At 48.5% G+C, this 15,069-nt stretch overlaps 1 protein-coding gene across 12 annotated transcripts; it reads right to left on the bottom strand.

Annotated features, from left to right (window-relative positions):
* Nucleotides 1-1,051: 1,051 nt before the first annotated feature.
* LOC122383584 (galectin-4-like) lies at nucleotides 1,052-14,671 on the bottom strand. Of its 12 annotated transcripts, XM_043370151.1 has the most exons (9): nucleotides 14,614-14,671; nucleotides 13,570-13,604; nucleotides 11,485-11,597; nucleotides 11,097-11,188; nucleotides 10,458-10,668; nucleotides 9,793-10,131; nucleotides 7,932-8,045; nucleotides 6,989-7,075; nucleotides 1,052-1,959 (listed from the first exon to the last, which is right to left on the bottom strand). In XM_043370151.1, exons 3-9 carry the CDS (start codon nucleotides 11,506-11,508, stop codon nucleotides 1,765-1,767), a joined length of 1,062 nt encoding a protein of 353 aa, XP_043226086.1. In that variant the 5' UTR covers nucleotides 11,509-11,597; nucleotides 13,570-13,604; nucleotides 14,614-14,671; the 3' UTR covers nucleotides 1,052-1,764. The 12 variants fall into 12 exon arrangements, with proteins under 12 accessions (XP_043226086.1, XP_043226088.1, XP_043226090.1 ...); XM_043370153.1 differs by lacking the exons at nucleotides 13,570-13,604; nucleotides 14,614-14,671 and adding an exon at nucleotides 14,057-14,125; XM_043370155.1 differs by lacking the exons at nucleotides 13,570-13,604; nucleotides 14,614-14,671 and adding an exon at nucleotides 13,863-13,882.
* Nucleotides 14,672-15,069: the final 398 nt, after the last annotated feature.

Raw genomic sequence — 15,069 nt, forward strand, 5'->3', positions numbered from 1 at the left:
GAAAATGATTCACAGGTTATTATTACATGTGGGAGCACTGGCGCTGGAACTTTCTCAATGTTGGAGCCGGGCTCGAGGCAGTTTGAACTCATTTCTTTCCATGCAACGCCATAGGGTTAATTACGAGCGAGCGGTGTCTTATGGTTTTTTAGACACCTATATGACTTTTTACTTTTTACTTTTTCTTATTTGACTTTTTCCATTTGATTTTTATCATTTTGACTTTTTTGCCGTTTTTTTCACTTTTTGTCTTTTGACTTTTCGCGTTTTTTGACTTTTTGCCATTTGACTTTTTGCTTTTGACTTTTTGCGTTTTTGACTTTTCGCCATTTTGACTTTTTGCCATTTGACTTTTTTGCTTTTGACTTTTTTCGTTTTTGACTTTTCGCCAGTTCGACTTTTTGCCATTTGACTTTATGCTTTTGACTTTTTGCGTTTTTGACTTTTTGCCATTTTGACTTTTCGCCATTTGACTTTTTGCTTTTGACTTTTTGCGTTTTTGACTTTTCGCCATTTTGACTTTTTGCCATTTGACTTTTTGCATTTTTGACTTTTGGACGTTTTGACTTTTTGCCATTTGACTTTTTGTCTTTTGACTTTTATCCGTTTTGACTTTTATCCATTTGACTTTTTTCCATTTGACTTTTATCCATTTTGACTTTTTGCATTTGACTTTTTGTCTTTTGACATTTTGTCTTTTGACTTTTTGTCCTGGAATCAACATGGCTGCGGAGTCGATGGATTTTTCCTGACTCCGACTCCGGCTTCCAAAAACAGACCCCGACTCCGACTCCTGGCATGACTATCGACTCTGACCGACTCAACTCCGCAGCCCTGGCAGCTCTGCGGAGTCGATGGACTTTCGGTGACTCCGATTCAGACTCACCAAATCGAATCCGCCTCCCGTTAGAGCTGTCGACTCCGACTCCGACTCCACAGCCCTGGCTGGAAGCGCACTATTCTGGCCATCCTATTGCCAAGAGATCGGCCGATCTTTTCGCCCGTTTCGTTTCAGGCCAACAATTAGGCATTTTGTTGGATCTAGGTATTATTTCGTGCTAAGATATTGTATTAAAAGGACAATATATATATTGCAGCTGGCCTGTTGCAATATGCCATCAAAGAACGAGCACACTGTTCAGCACACTGTTCAGTTAAACACAGTCATATTACTATTCCAATATGTTACTGGTTATATACGCAGATTAATGCACGACTAATGACTATCATATAACTTGCGTTCCATTTTCAGCGCTCTTATCTATCGTATGTTAGAATGTTGTTATCTCACTTTCAAGACATCACAGTGAGTCAGCATCAGACGACCAGTCTGACAGACAGACAGACAGACAGACCTGTTATCTCGCCCCCAGACATTTATGGGTGCACTGCACGCTTCCATATATGGCAATATTCAAGCTGGCACCTCATAGATATTATACAGATCATCTCCTCGGATGATGTGGGTAAAAATAAGTCACACGCGTGCCGTACAGTGTGATCTTAGCTGATTTACCTAGTACCTAACGAGTAAGTACTATATATCTACTCCTTTTACATTCCGGACTGTGAAAGAAGCGCTCGCAAAGTTTAAATAGTCGCATTTCAAGTTTGATTTTTTCTCGATTTCTTGCTCCTTCCTACCTCCAATCAACAACCTCGATCTCCTCCCTCACCTCATCACCTTTCATTCATTCGTCCATCGATCTGTATCGAATCCACTGCAACCGTCGTCGTCACTCCTTCTGAATCGCTCCTCAAAGCTCACTCTTCCTCACTTGAAGAGCCCGAGCTTCCGGATCCCGAGCAATAGCCGCCAAAGCCGTGCCCAAAGCCGAAGCCGTGTCCGATGCCGTGCGTTGCCTTCTTGAGGACGTAGGCGCTGCCCAGCCCGGCCGCTAGTGGTACACCGTACTTGGCTAGCTTGGATTTCTTATCCTTCTTGTGGGGCTTGCCGTACTGTGGGGGGAGGGAGGGAGAGAAAGAGAGAGAGAGAAAGAGAGAGAGAGGGAGAGGGAAGGAGAGAGAGAAAGAGAGAGAGAGAGAGAGAGAGAGAGAGAGAGAGAGAGAGAGAGAGAGAGAGAGAGAGAGAGAGAGAGAGAGAGAGAGAGAGAGAGAGAGAGAGAGAGAGAGAGAAAGAGCATATCCCTGTTATCTATAGCTCGGGTAAAAGGGGGGACTAGCCCTACATACTCCAGGCTGCACCCAGCCGTGTGACCTGACGACATACAGAAAGGTCGCAACACGCAAGTTTTTAGACATAATTCCTATGCCTTTTATTTTATCAGTTTATCACAAATATCAATACCTCTTATGTTAACACATAAAATGTTTAACTAAGTCCCTAATTACGTAAATGAGGTAGGTCTTTTCTTTGAGAGATGTCACTTATGACCTGGTGACCTGGACAACGACCCCAGGTTTGAAGTTGTTCACAAAATGTGCAGGAAACATGCAACAGCACAAGCTACAACGAAAACCTAAGAACCAAGAAAACGCTCCACCTCTTCCCTCCACCACAAGACGCGTGTTAAGCCGACTAGTCGAGGCAAATTGGACAGGCGTTCTAGACAGGCAATCCATTAAAGTTCCGAGTCTCCGGCTAACCTCGTAACCACTAACCGTCAGCCAAGAAGCGCACTAGTTTTAGCAGGTTAGAGTGATTTGGTAATTTGCTGATGTGTGCAGAGCCGAGAAAGACCATCTTGGACCGTATTGCAGGCACTTGCACACGTCATTTACCAAGGTCCATATGGACTTGCCGCAAAATGGACACTACCGTGGAGAGATTTAGCAGCTAACTGTTCCATGGTCGAGCAAATTCCAGCTAATCAACTTAGCGCCAATATGAATTATGACCCATTGAAACAGAGTCTGATCATGTAAATCAATGTCAGTGATGCTCATGGTTGTGTAAAATAACCGTTTGAAGAGCCCAATTGGTGCTCGAATAGTCCAGGCGCTGTAGCTCATGGGCTGTCATGAATGACCACGAGTCGTGGTACGAACTACGAATGTTACGGGTGATGGTCCGGGTGGTTTACCAATGCTTTGCTTCAGCAAGTATCGACTAACGACACTGTTGGTGGAGCAGCACTGGTCAACGAGCGATGCCACGCACAAGGTGATTAGATCGTAAGATATGTGTACATACGGGAGAGATAAATGCTGGGAATAGCTCTCTCAAAATAACTAGGAGACAAGCTTTGGAACAAGAGCAGGCAAGATTTGGAAAACAAAGAACTTACTAATCCACACTGGGGACGAGAGAAAGAACGACAGCACACAGACAACTGCAGATCTGACACGAAACGACTAAAGCAAACGCCAAACGCACAGCATGATGAAGGACTCAGTTTGATAGAGATGCAAACCTATAAGACAGACACTAGTCGGATTTACCGTAGACAGTCCGAACTCCGAAATGCAGAGAAAAGATCAACAGCAAACGACACACCATAGAGCAAAAAGAACCAGCCCTTGTGCAGACATACGGCCAATACAGGAATAGGTATATATATAAACTCTGCTTTGTATAGCAGAGGCCAAGACATCGACAAGCATTCAGCAGGTGTCACTGATCACCTGAACATGACTGAACAATGAACATGGCAGCCATCTCTCAGGGTCAAATGTGTGTGCCGAGAAAACAACGTGGCACTGCTCAGCAGCACTTGGCAGTTTCGACAGAGATTGTGGGCAGACTGCAGAGCTCAGCTCACAGCTGGCACGCACCCATGTATACAACATAAATAAGTGACTACTGTCGTTGAGGTTGACTCACATGTTATTATAGTCATTACGTCACTGTAAATGTGAAAGAGAGCATTGGTAAACGGTTTAAAAACGAAGCACGGAGTCTCGAATTGCCAAAATACTGAACATCAGTGGAGCCTAAATTGAAAACGGATGTAGAAACTGTAGCATCAATCCCCAAAAGTGTTATAAATTGCAGTGCCTAAGAGCCCGGGAGATGCCAAGTATCGTTCGAATGACCGTTATCTTGATGGAAATCGCAGTCAGAGGCCTGATGCACAACAGATAGACGGACAAAGAAACACAAATAAAACAATCCAAACTTCATATATTGTCGCAGTGGAACCACTATTACCCATCAAACTAGCAAAATATACATATATAGTAACATTTAATTCACACCGTATGACTGCTAATAAACACGTCACATAGACTGATTCAAAGTTTTTAACCACTTTCGCGTGAACAGATGGCCATTTGCCGTCCAACTGGTTTGGCCGACCTAGCATTCAGCCAGACACCGGACGAATTCACTTACGACTAGGCTAACGTGCAAACATCGTGCATAAGTCGGAATAGCTGTTCCGACAGAGGCGAAGGGCTGTGTTGCTAAGCTCCCATGCGTCTCAAACTCGGCAAAACAAGCAAGGTAAATTATTACAAAAAGCTGGCGCACATGGCTTGAATGATGTAATCGCTGCTGGGATTACAAATCAAATGTTTTACAAAATGGCATCAAACTTCTCAGTCTCAATTACATTGTCATCCAAAGCAACTGGGCAGTGGGTCCGTAGCAGCAGCCATAACCCAGAAGATCCTCATTCCGGTGACAAAATATACGGGGAACCCAATGAGACTGAAGCGGCTGTGATTATATGGGGTTAATTGTCGTATTGGTGCGTGACTGTTAACTGTTACTGCCATCCCTGCAGCGCTGGCCACTAGCACATAGCGATGCTTCGGTCTCACGAGGGGTGAGCGGCCCAGCCTGGCCAAAGCTACCCCAGGGCCCCTGGCAATCCCCAATACCCCATCCGCTGAATACACTGCGTCAGCGCCGTCTACCGAAACACAGACAGCGCCCTCATCCATCTGCCGCAGCGCCTTCCGTTCGAGCTCGCCAGTAATTCGTCACTCTTTCCCCCACATCACTCCTCCTCGCTCGACGAGCTGCTGGAGCTGCTGGAGCCGTGGTGGAAGCCGTGCCCGAAGCCGTGGCCGACCTTACTCAGCATATAGGCGCCGCCCGCGCCGGCCGCCAGCGGCACACCGTATTTGGCCAGCTTGGACTTTTTGTCCTTCTTGTTCTTTTTGTGGTAGCCTTCGGGGCCGTACTGCAGGGGACACGCGGCGGTGTTACAGGGTTATATGAACTCCGGGGAGACCGATCAGCGGCAGTAACTATAAGCACTCAGTCAGTGTCAGCGCAGACCCACCACCAGTGAGTAGTCGACAGACCGCAAACATTCTGAGCTACTGTATATATTTGATAGAGACAAGTAGAAAAACACGGAACAAATAGTGCATGGACGCGTTTCGATGATTAAATCTTCATCAGCATGACATAATCACAGAGAAAACAAGATATCTTGTTTTCTCTGTGATTATGTCATGCTGATGAAGATTTAATCCTCGCATGTGTGCGGCGTTTGCCAGCTTCTAATGTGTAGGGGGGGGGGGGGGGGGTCGGTTGGACCCCCCCTTGCCGTTTGGCCCCTGATCGAGCTAGAGCTTCGCGGAAAAAACGAGCGTGTTGCCCGTGACGAGAGGAAGCCGATGATACCCAATTTTAAGGTCCTAGGTCATTGGTTGACCTTCCAGGTCAGGTCAATGACCCAAAGTCGGGAAAATCGGGACCTGGTAGAAAGTCGTAAAGTGTGGCTGCTAAGGGGTTTTTCGGGGTGCTGATCACGAATATCGTGTTAGTTTTGATCACAGATGATGTCTTGAAGCATTTAGACCAGGTCGGGTCAGGTCAGGTCAGGTCAACCAGTAGGCGTCGTGACGGGTATTCGTAGTACGTGTCAACCGCCTCTGACAGCTTCGTAACATGTTACGAAGTCACCAAAACTACTTCGTAAATGTTCAAATGGTTGCTAAATTCGAATTCAGCTCCAAAAACTAGCCTAGAAACATGTAAAACTCGAAAAAGTGACCCGAGGTCACCCGAGGTCACCAAAGGTCAATGACCTGACCTGACCTTCAGGTGACCTTGACACACACGGGAGTAACATCAAATCACATGTTTGAACGTTTGAAACCACGAAAAGCTTGCAAACACGCGGCTAGTGCGAGCCGACATACGCGAAATCGCGATTCCGGCCAAACATGGTCTCGGAAAAGAGGTCACAGGTCAAAGGTCATTTAGGTCAGGGTCATGAAATTTTCAGGGTAGGTGTAAAATTGATCAATGCGAGGGTACTGAAAGTTTCGTCGCGATCGGCCGCTTTTTACGCGAGTTATTCGCGAAAAACCATGGGGGGGGGGTCCATCCGACCCCCCCCCTACACATGCGAGGGTTAATAATCGAAACGCGTCCATGCACTATTTGTTCCGTGTTTTTCTATTCTGAGCTACGAGCAATGCTAAAAGCCAAAATTCAAGCGGTAAATAACCTGCTGTTTCATGTTTAAACCTTACGATTATGGCAAATTGGAGGTTAGCCATGTTTTAGCATGTCGATGTTATTGCTGACATGAATCAATTGTGTTAGTAACATTATTGGCAAGGCAGTTTCACCTCATACCACCAATCGCCTTTTCCTTTTCAAACCGAAAATATCGATGCCACCCTTCCAAACACTCGCACACAAATCAGGACGATGGGACGCATGGGTTCTGATTCTACACTGGTAGAGGACGTGGAAAGAAATGTGATGTGCCTCAATAGGACGCACATGATCTCATTCTCGAGCCGTCACCGGTCCAATGACTCCTAACCAGGGACGAGACTAGCGGACCGGGGACAAGGGTCAATGGGAGTCCCGAGTCAGTCAATAAGAATGAAAATCTCGCACCACGGACCATTTATCACTGATGGCCGGGATCAGTTGTGGATCAGATCAAGGACCGATGACCATTGACCCTGGATCACAGACCGTGGGTCCGGACCGAGGACCATGGAATGGAGACCGTGGGCCCAGACCGACCGGCCACTGCTCTGAGCAAGGGGCTGCTGCCAACAAATCCAACAATGTTACTTATAGTTAAAGCTGCCAATGCTCGGTACTTACCGCGCCGTAGCCGGGCGCTCCAGCCGCGTAGCTCGCTGGTGGGTATCCTCCTGATGGGTATCCTCCGGACGGATAGCCTCCGCTCGACTGTAAGGCCAACGGCGGGGTCAGCGTGAGGTCACAGGCGGTGTAGGAGCGGCGAGCGGTTAACGAAGAGCAGGACAGGACTGACAGAACTGAGCGGAATTGATGCGCACAGGATTGGCAGGACTGAGAAGGACTGATGAGGGTCACAGAACTGACATAACCGCAGGTTGTTTGAAACTGAGCGGGACTGACGGGACTGGGCAGGACTGGGCAGGATTGACAAGCTTCGCACGCCCGTCAAAGGTGTCTGTATCGGCGGACAGGGATGAGAGGACACAGCGCTGTACCGAGTTACATTGCGCCCGGCAGGTGGAGATGACGCAGCGGGACCAAAAACAGTGACACAACGGCGTACACGACTGGGACAAAGGACGGCAAAACAGACGGTAATACACGGACCACTGCATCAGCATGACATGATAAAGCCGACGAAACGGACCGCAAAAATGCACGACAACCTAACACATACTTTCATCAAAACCAACCATGAAAGCCAGGTCCAACATGCAAATTGAATACCATTCCTTCGAGCAAGTTATAAACCCACGACAACACAATGCTTTGCCTCCGGTATTATGCCGTACCCAGTGCATTTAAAAACTTCTCAATCCAGTCCGTAATGTCACAATAAAAATTCTAGAACAAGCCAAAATACTACCTATCAGAAAACCGAGTCAGGGAATCAAAACTGAATAGGAATCATTGTGCGATTTGCACCTTACTTTTACATCCTTTCTCTGCTTACCATCTTCGCCTAATTTGGCCGAATCTATAGTCCTAGCCATGCGTGTCAACCCACTCTGTTTACACCCGGCGCCTAGCACGAACAGGGCGGCAGACTCGAGGCCTCACTCACCTTCATACCGGGCAGCATGGAGGCGGCCTTGCCGAGGCCGAGGCCGCCGAGCACGCCGGCCGCAGCGCCAGACGCCTTCCCGAGCAGACCTCCGCTGCCGCTGCCGCCGCCGCCCTGTCCGGCGTCCGCCCAGTCAGCGCAGCCGCAGCCGCCGCCCGGGAACCGCCCGCCCGCCCCAACCGGCCGACCCGGGACCGCCCGACAGACAGCTACAGCAGCAGTCGTTAGCTCAGCACCGTGCACAGGCAAGCGTGATAGCGTGAGACAAGAAGCAGGATGGTGAGGAAGGCGATAAAGCCGACTTAGGCATGGTGAGACGCTAAAGTCTGGTGAGGTTAGATCAGCGTAGGTTAGCTGGATGTACCTAAGATGAGGGAATGAGGAGTCAGATGAGGGACGCCGGTTTAGGCAGGACACTGGTGGGATCTAGTGAGAAGTAGTTAGTGACAAGGCGAGTGTGTGAGAGCGTGGCTAGCCAGGTGAGACCGCAGAGCACCGCATTCATGCTGCCATCTACCAAGACTGCGCCTGGTGCGGAGGGCTAGCAACTGCGCGACCCTGCGATCGGTCAGTCATGCGCTGTGCGTCGGAGAAGGCAGTGTTCAGCTCAATGTCACGCAGCGTAGCGATGGGAAGGTTACATTTGCTGCATTCGCAAAGGCAGTGAGTCTGTTACTGCCAAAAAAGCGTGCAGCAATGCCGCTGGCCCTTTCCATGATTGCTTGAGCGTAATGCTTGATTGCAGTGAAGAGGATCAGCTTTAATCATGTTTTATAATCAGGTATCCGTTATAAAGTCTAGGAAGCGAAAATTACGTTTATTTTTCATCTACGAAAGTAGCATAAATAAACCAGAAGCAGTCTAACGCCAACAGGCATTAGCATTGCTCAGAATCAAAGCATATGCGTAATTCTCTGTAAGATTTTCAGCGAAGCCCGCGACTGCGACAGGGCCAGGTCCTCTCCAATACAAGTGCAATCAAACAGATTATTACTCTTAACAGTACAGCAATACGTCTAAACGCCTAAGACGACACATAGACCGATTCGACTGTTCTACCAAATACACACAAATTACATTATTTTAAGTACAAATTATGGTTCGGCAGAAAGGTATGTAAGTTGGGTTAAGCGTGTTAGCTTAGGTACTACGGTTTTAAACATTAGACCATTAGACGCACAAGATATCCGCACAATAGGGAGCACAGAGCACACGGCACGTCGTATTGAAGATAAGTGGAGTATGCCATGAAATTATTTACCTCAACCATTAGCGGAAAGGCCGTTATCCCTAAGCATTGGACAGTGGTGAACAGTCAGTTGAATGGAACTGTGTTACTGTGAATACCAGCTATAGTATGTATCTAACGATTATCGACCTTTAACAACGTGTATATGCCTATGGAAGTACTATGTACAAAGGGCGCGGTCGATGTTGTATGCCAATTGTATAAACTCTTCCACAATTTAGATACCCATTGGACTTTATCTGCCTCATGAAGCGCTTATTTCTCGTCAACGAAAAGAGGAACGGCATGGCAGACAAAACCAAAACCATGCCCCGAAGCCCACAAAACCAAGACAGGATGGCAGTGTAGGTGAACGAGACAAAACAAATTACATGCAGGCAATCAACCAAATCGAATCAAAGGCATGCACGGATCACATATTGACGTCTACAACCAAATTAAAAATGCAGACAAAGAATTGATACTAAACCCCAGCCGACGCCTGGGGCGCGGCACGTCCAAAGCAGAGCAGCCAACTACTGTAACGTAACGAGTAAGAGCTGCGCACCCCTTTCCCCTCCCCCTCTCTCCCGGCAGGCCGGCCGGCGGTCCCGGGCGCGGCTAGAAGCTTACGTGGGGCGGGTAGGGGCCCGGGCCGGCGGCCGAGTAGGGCGGCGGCGGACCGTAGCCCCCGGGCGGAGCGCCGTACGGACTGGGCGGTGCGCCGTACGGACTGGGCTGCGCGCCGTAGCCGCCCGGCGGGGCGCCGTACGGCTGCTGCTGGCCGCCGTACGGCGGCTGCTGCTGGCCGCCGTAGCCCGGGGTCGGCGAGGGCATGAAGCCGCCAGCGGGCGCGCCGCCCTCGAAGCCCAGCAGAGAGACGTAGACGTCTCCGTCCATGGTCAGGTAGGTGGCGTTCTGCGGCGACATGCGGTGACGGAACTCGCAGAAGTGCTGGCCGTTCACAGCGATCTGACGGAGGAAGGTGAATGTCACGGCGACGGAGGACGGTGGTAAACCACACTTCCGCCAAAAAGGTCGGCAAAATCCACGAACAAAACAAAGGCACGGCAATGCAGCTCCCAATCAAACAGAAGCTCAAGTCTGCCTGAACAGTGAACACCCAACCGTGCCTAAAACATTGCACCTCCTCATCCACCAAAAATGTGACCTAGTGTAAAGCTCGCTCTAAGATATCGTTATTACCTATCAGTACATATCTAGCCGTCCGGTCCAGCTTATCGGCCCCCACCAACTTTCCACATTTCACCTGTCCCTATTCGCTGCCTTACACGCACCTTATACTCTGACTGCTCGCAGAGAATCAGCATCTCGAAGTTGACGCCGCGCTGCAGCGGCATGAAGTTCGGTTGGCGCTCCTCGTCTCCCCAGCTCTGATAGATGAGCGAGTTGCGCACAATGCAGTTCTCGTCAAAGCGCGGGTTTATGTGCAGGGCGATGTCGTCTCGCGGGTTCACGTTCGGGCCCACCTGCAGGTTGATTGCGAACCTACCGTGTCGCAGGTCAGAGGTCAGATGTCAGAGGTTAGATACAGATGTCACAGTGGGCATTATGTGCCAATAATAAACTGCTACACTGGCATCCAGTTGTATCTGGAATTTTACTGGTCACTTCGACATGTGATGGCTTAATATCGGCCCGTCTTGGACTTAGGATAACAGCTAACAGTTTACAGATTGTCACTGATCAGACATGGTGCCAACTGCCAGCAGCAGTTACAATGGACCCCTAGAATATAGAGTTCAAGTGTGTCCAATGAGCATCACCTGATGACCCAAAGACATGTGTGATGCTGAGGTCAACTGAGATGATGAAGTGCCTGGGCTGATCGTCATTGATCATCAGCGTTGACCACTGCCCTCCAAAGGTAGCCTGCGCCGCACCAAATGTGCCTTCCCCGACCTCAGACCACTTACCTAGACGCGTTGGGTTGTGGGCACGCCTGGATGCGGATCATACGGCCGGGCGTCAGCGGCCCGCCCGGGATCGGCTCAGAATAGGGCATTCGCTGTGGGGAGGCAGACAAAGTGTCACACTCACAGAGGGACTGACTGTCAGACAATGACATAGATACATTTACAGCAGTGCTGGGGCCGTTAGGGCCCCAGTATGCATCGACTCATTAGCACTTTTGCACACTAACAAGATATCAAATGGATTACATACAAGCAATTTCTTAAACAGGCTTAAAAAATTTGACTACCATTTTCAAACTCAATTCCAAAAACAGACCATTCATTCAGCTGAAATAAAATGTCAATAAAGCCCCAGCCACCATCGCCATTTATTGAGCAGGATCCTTACCGGATTGTATACAGGTGCAGCCATTTTGGTGTCAAAGGTGGCAGACTGCAGATGCTTCCGGAAACACTCAGGATATTTTCTTATAACTGTTGGAAGGTAACTACTGCAATCTCCTGAAAGAAAAAAGTTTGAGGTTATAAGCAAGCTTCTTTCAGAGGGTTACATCATGCTTTGGCTATGTCTAGATACTTGACATACATTCAAAAAAGTTTCTAGTGTGTGTTTCAGTCAGCTATATTATGGTGCACAAGCACAAGCAATATCAGACACTAGACAGTTTACAATCATCAATAAACATAGAGATTCTTACAATCTGTAGGACGTAGTCCCGGTAGTCCCATACTGTGAAGCATGACAAAATTGTGAGATACCAGGCCCAGGGCAGAGGCATTCAGCTAGTGCAAGGTGAGCTCAGAGCTGTAAATTAACTGTGCTGTGGTGCGGATTGGAGTGGTGTGAGCCCCAGCATAATGTCGGCTCCCCTCAGTTCCGCCGACATTGAGCGTCTAGACTCGCGACAGGCTTCGCTGATCAAGGCAGCGCTGGGTCTGCCGCGTTCTGCGCACCATACGGCTCTTTTGATTGCTGCTGGGGTGCCTCGCATCGGTGAGGTGCTGCGAGGTGATGCCCTCCGCGCATTCCGTAATGCTTTCCGCGCTGACCACCGTCTTCGCCAAGCCTACGTCACTGGACTGGCCAGACTTGCTACGTACCCCGAGCAGTTGTATGGGTCGTTTATTGGCCACGTGTATAATCTGTGTGGTGGGAATTTCGGCGCTATCATGCACATCGCTGCTGGGTACGTCCAAGGCCCTAAATACACGGGTACGTCGATCACGACATAGTCCGGGCACCACTCCAAGAAAGCGGTCTTATAGGCAGTTTGAAGATGGTTTTGGCAAGCAACTGTCAGGCCTCGCGGCGCCTGTTAAGACTACTAACCTCCTGAGTGCTGAATAACTGTGTGTGTGGGTGGGTGGGTGGGTGGGTGGGGGGTGGGGGGTATGTATCTTTTTGTCGCATGACGATGCTGAATAAACAATAATAATAATAATCATAATACAACGGCAAACTGTTGTGAGGCAGCATCTTTGTCCAAGAAAATGATATATAGGAGACACAACTGGACTACCTGACTTTTTGTTGCAGTTCTTCACATAACAAGTAAGTAAAAATTGCATTTTTGATAAAAACTATTCCTTATCCCTAACCAACCTCACTGTCTCTCTTGAAGGTATTGACTATTGTGGATCAGTTCATCAGATCCAACAAGCCCAACTGATGGGAGGCTGCTAGAAATTAGAATTGAGTCACCAAAACAATTGCATCCACATCAACATGAGTTCCCCAGTTTAACTGGCGCATGAAACTTTCAAGAGACTGGAAGACTGTACAAGCCTGACATGATTTTCTTGAATTACAATGCACCAAACAGCAGCCCAGTACTGATCTATGGCATAGGTACTGGTCACTAGTGTAGTTAGTACCAAGATGCGGCAGGCACTGCTTCATGCAAAATCCACATAACGAAGTTAGAAGTCAGCACTCCACCATACACTACCTCAAGTCTTATGTGCCAACATATTTTTTCAAGATTCCTAGGTGTTACATTTTGGTAGAGAGGTAACTCAAACTAGGGAACATTCTAGAAGATTTACTGTGCGTTTAGATGGACCGGTTTTTGTGAAATTTCTATATTGAGAAATTCCTCATACAAATGGCTTTCGGGCAGGCCCATTTAGCGGGATCTTGCTATCCCTTACGTTTCACACTGCCTAAACGGCTGTTTTCATGAGGGATTCCTCGGCATGGAAATTCCATGTGAAAAATGCCTGTCTGAATGAATCAAAACCAAGAAAGCCAGGATGATATAGGCCTTGCTGAAGGGATACCAATAAATCGACCTTACGCATTGATTTGAAATTCAAATTATAATTATCAATTCATGCAAATACCAGAGTGACAAGCCTGTAGTCAATGGCTTGACTTTTTTTTTGCCTTTTCCGCATAACTACCATTCGAAGCAGGATACACACAAATGACGGCAAATTTGCACTCAACTTGTATAAAAAGTTCTTTTCTTACCTTATTTTGGTTTCCCTCCTCGAAAATATTCTATACTGATACACGAACCAACGGTATTAGTATATATTAGGTCCGAGTGGACAATTGTGACGCTATTGATACAAATATGTAACAGCAAAAATTTTAGGTTTTAGGTTAGGTTAGGTTGTAGGTTTGTAGGTTTTAGGTTTTAGGTTGTAGGTTTGTAGGTTAGGTTAGGTTAGGTTGTAGGTTTGTAGGTTGTAGGTTGGTAGGTTGTAGGTAAATAGGTAAGGTTAGGTCAGGTTTGATTGTTTTTCTTTTATTTCCAGAGCCCTGTTCAAGTGCTCTGCGGCCGCCGCGGCTCCCGCGGCCGGGAGGCGGAGCCTAATATCGGTTAGGTTGAACACCTTCGCGGCTGCGGCCGCTGCGGCCGGCGACGAGAATGGCACGGTTGTTTTGAAAGGAGATGCTGATCAAAATTTTGTGCGTAATTGCTTTATAATGGCTTTATTACTTCAATTAGTACCTTTTTAAAGCAATTATTCCTTAACAACATAATAAAATCAACCGAAACAAAGAGCGAAATCCGAGCGCTGTTCGGCGGCCGGCTAGCGCGCTAGCCCGCGCACACATACGTGCACGTTGCCCCGGCAACGGGCTATTGACCAATGAGAAGCGCGCTACGGGGGGCACAGGTATATGAAAAATCGCAGTGACGTTGCACTTTCCTCGCTTCTCATTGGTCAATAGCCCGTTGCCGGGGCAACCAGCACGTATGTGAGCGCCGGCAAGAGTACTAGCCGGCCGCCGATCAGATCAGGCAATGTTTTGTCTCACGCGCACAGTTTATGTCGAAGTTTCCCTGCGGTCGCTCCCGAGCGACCGCGGGAGCCGCAGGAAGAGCTACGCATTACCCAGAATGCTGCTCTCGCCTGATTGGCCGCCTGCTGAGCTCCGCCTTTTTGGCCGCGGGAGCCGCGGCGGCCGCGGACACTTGAACAGGGCCCAGGACATATAAGTATCATTTTTGGATTCAGGATGTCAAATAATGTAAGGTCACTCGGACTTAATGTATACTTTTACCGAACCAACTCCCAGACCCGCCCCGCTATTGCGTTTTGGTTTGTGGTTGCGAAACGCCAGAATCCCACAGAATCCGTTAGTCATCTTTTGTCACTTACACGCCATACTTGTAGAACATGCAGCGCTAAAGTACTGCAATATTTTGTTACCAAGAGTTGGCAGGCAGACTAACCCCGCGTTCGATGTCTTTCGGACGACGAAGATTCTACCGGTCCGGCCAATCCCGTCCAAGGTCAGCGGGGGCTCGGCTACGGTTATAGAACGTGATTGGCCGGACGGCGTAGAATCTTCATCGTCCGAGAGACGTCGAACGCGGGGTAAACCTCGCGACCGAAAAATTGTAGTCAACTAGCCTAAGACATTGACATTGCAGGTGTTGCTGGATGCTGGGTCCCACGTTTAACTGTAGACGGCTGTGCATCTGAAGTCTTAGCAGGGTCCGCCCGTTTTCTCGCA

This window comes from Amphibalanus amphitrite, unplaced genomic scaffold (assembly GCF_019059575.1).
Source record: "Amphibalanus amphitrite isolate SeventyFive unplaced genomic scaffold, NRLGWU_Aamphi_draft 000168F_arrow, whole genome shotgun sequence".
NCBI lineage: Eukaryota > Metazoa > Arthropoda > Thecostraca > Balanomorpha > Balanidae > Amphibalanus > Amphibalanus amphitrite.

Bases quoted from the DNA above. Each gene is read 5' to 3' on its own strand.
- LOC122383584 (XM_043370151.1), bottom strand. From the start codon at position 11,508: ATGGCTGCACCTGTATACAATCCG. The intron at 8,046-9,792 runs GTAAGCTTCTAG...GACGCCGGACAG, and splicing joins CGGGCCCCTACCCGCCCCAC to GGCGGCGGCGGCAGCGGCAG. The intron at 7,076-7,931 runs GTGAGTGAGGCC...TTGGCCTTACAG, and splicing joins CCATGCTGCCCGGTATGAAG to TCGAGCGGAGGCTATCCGTC.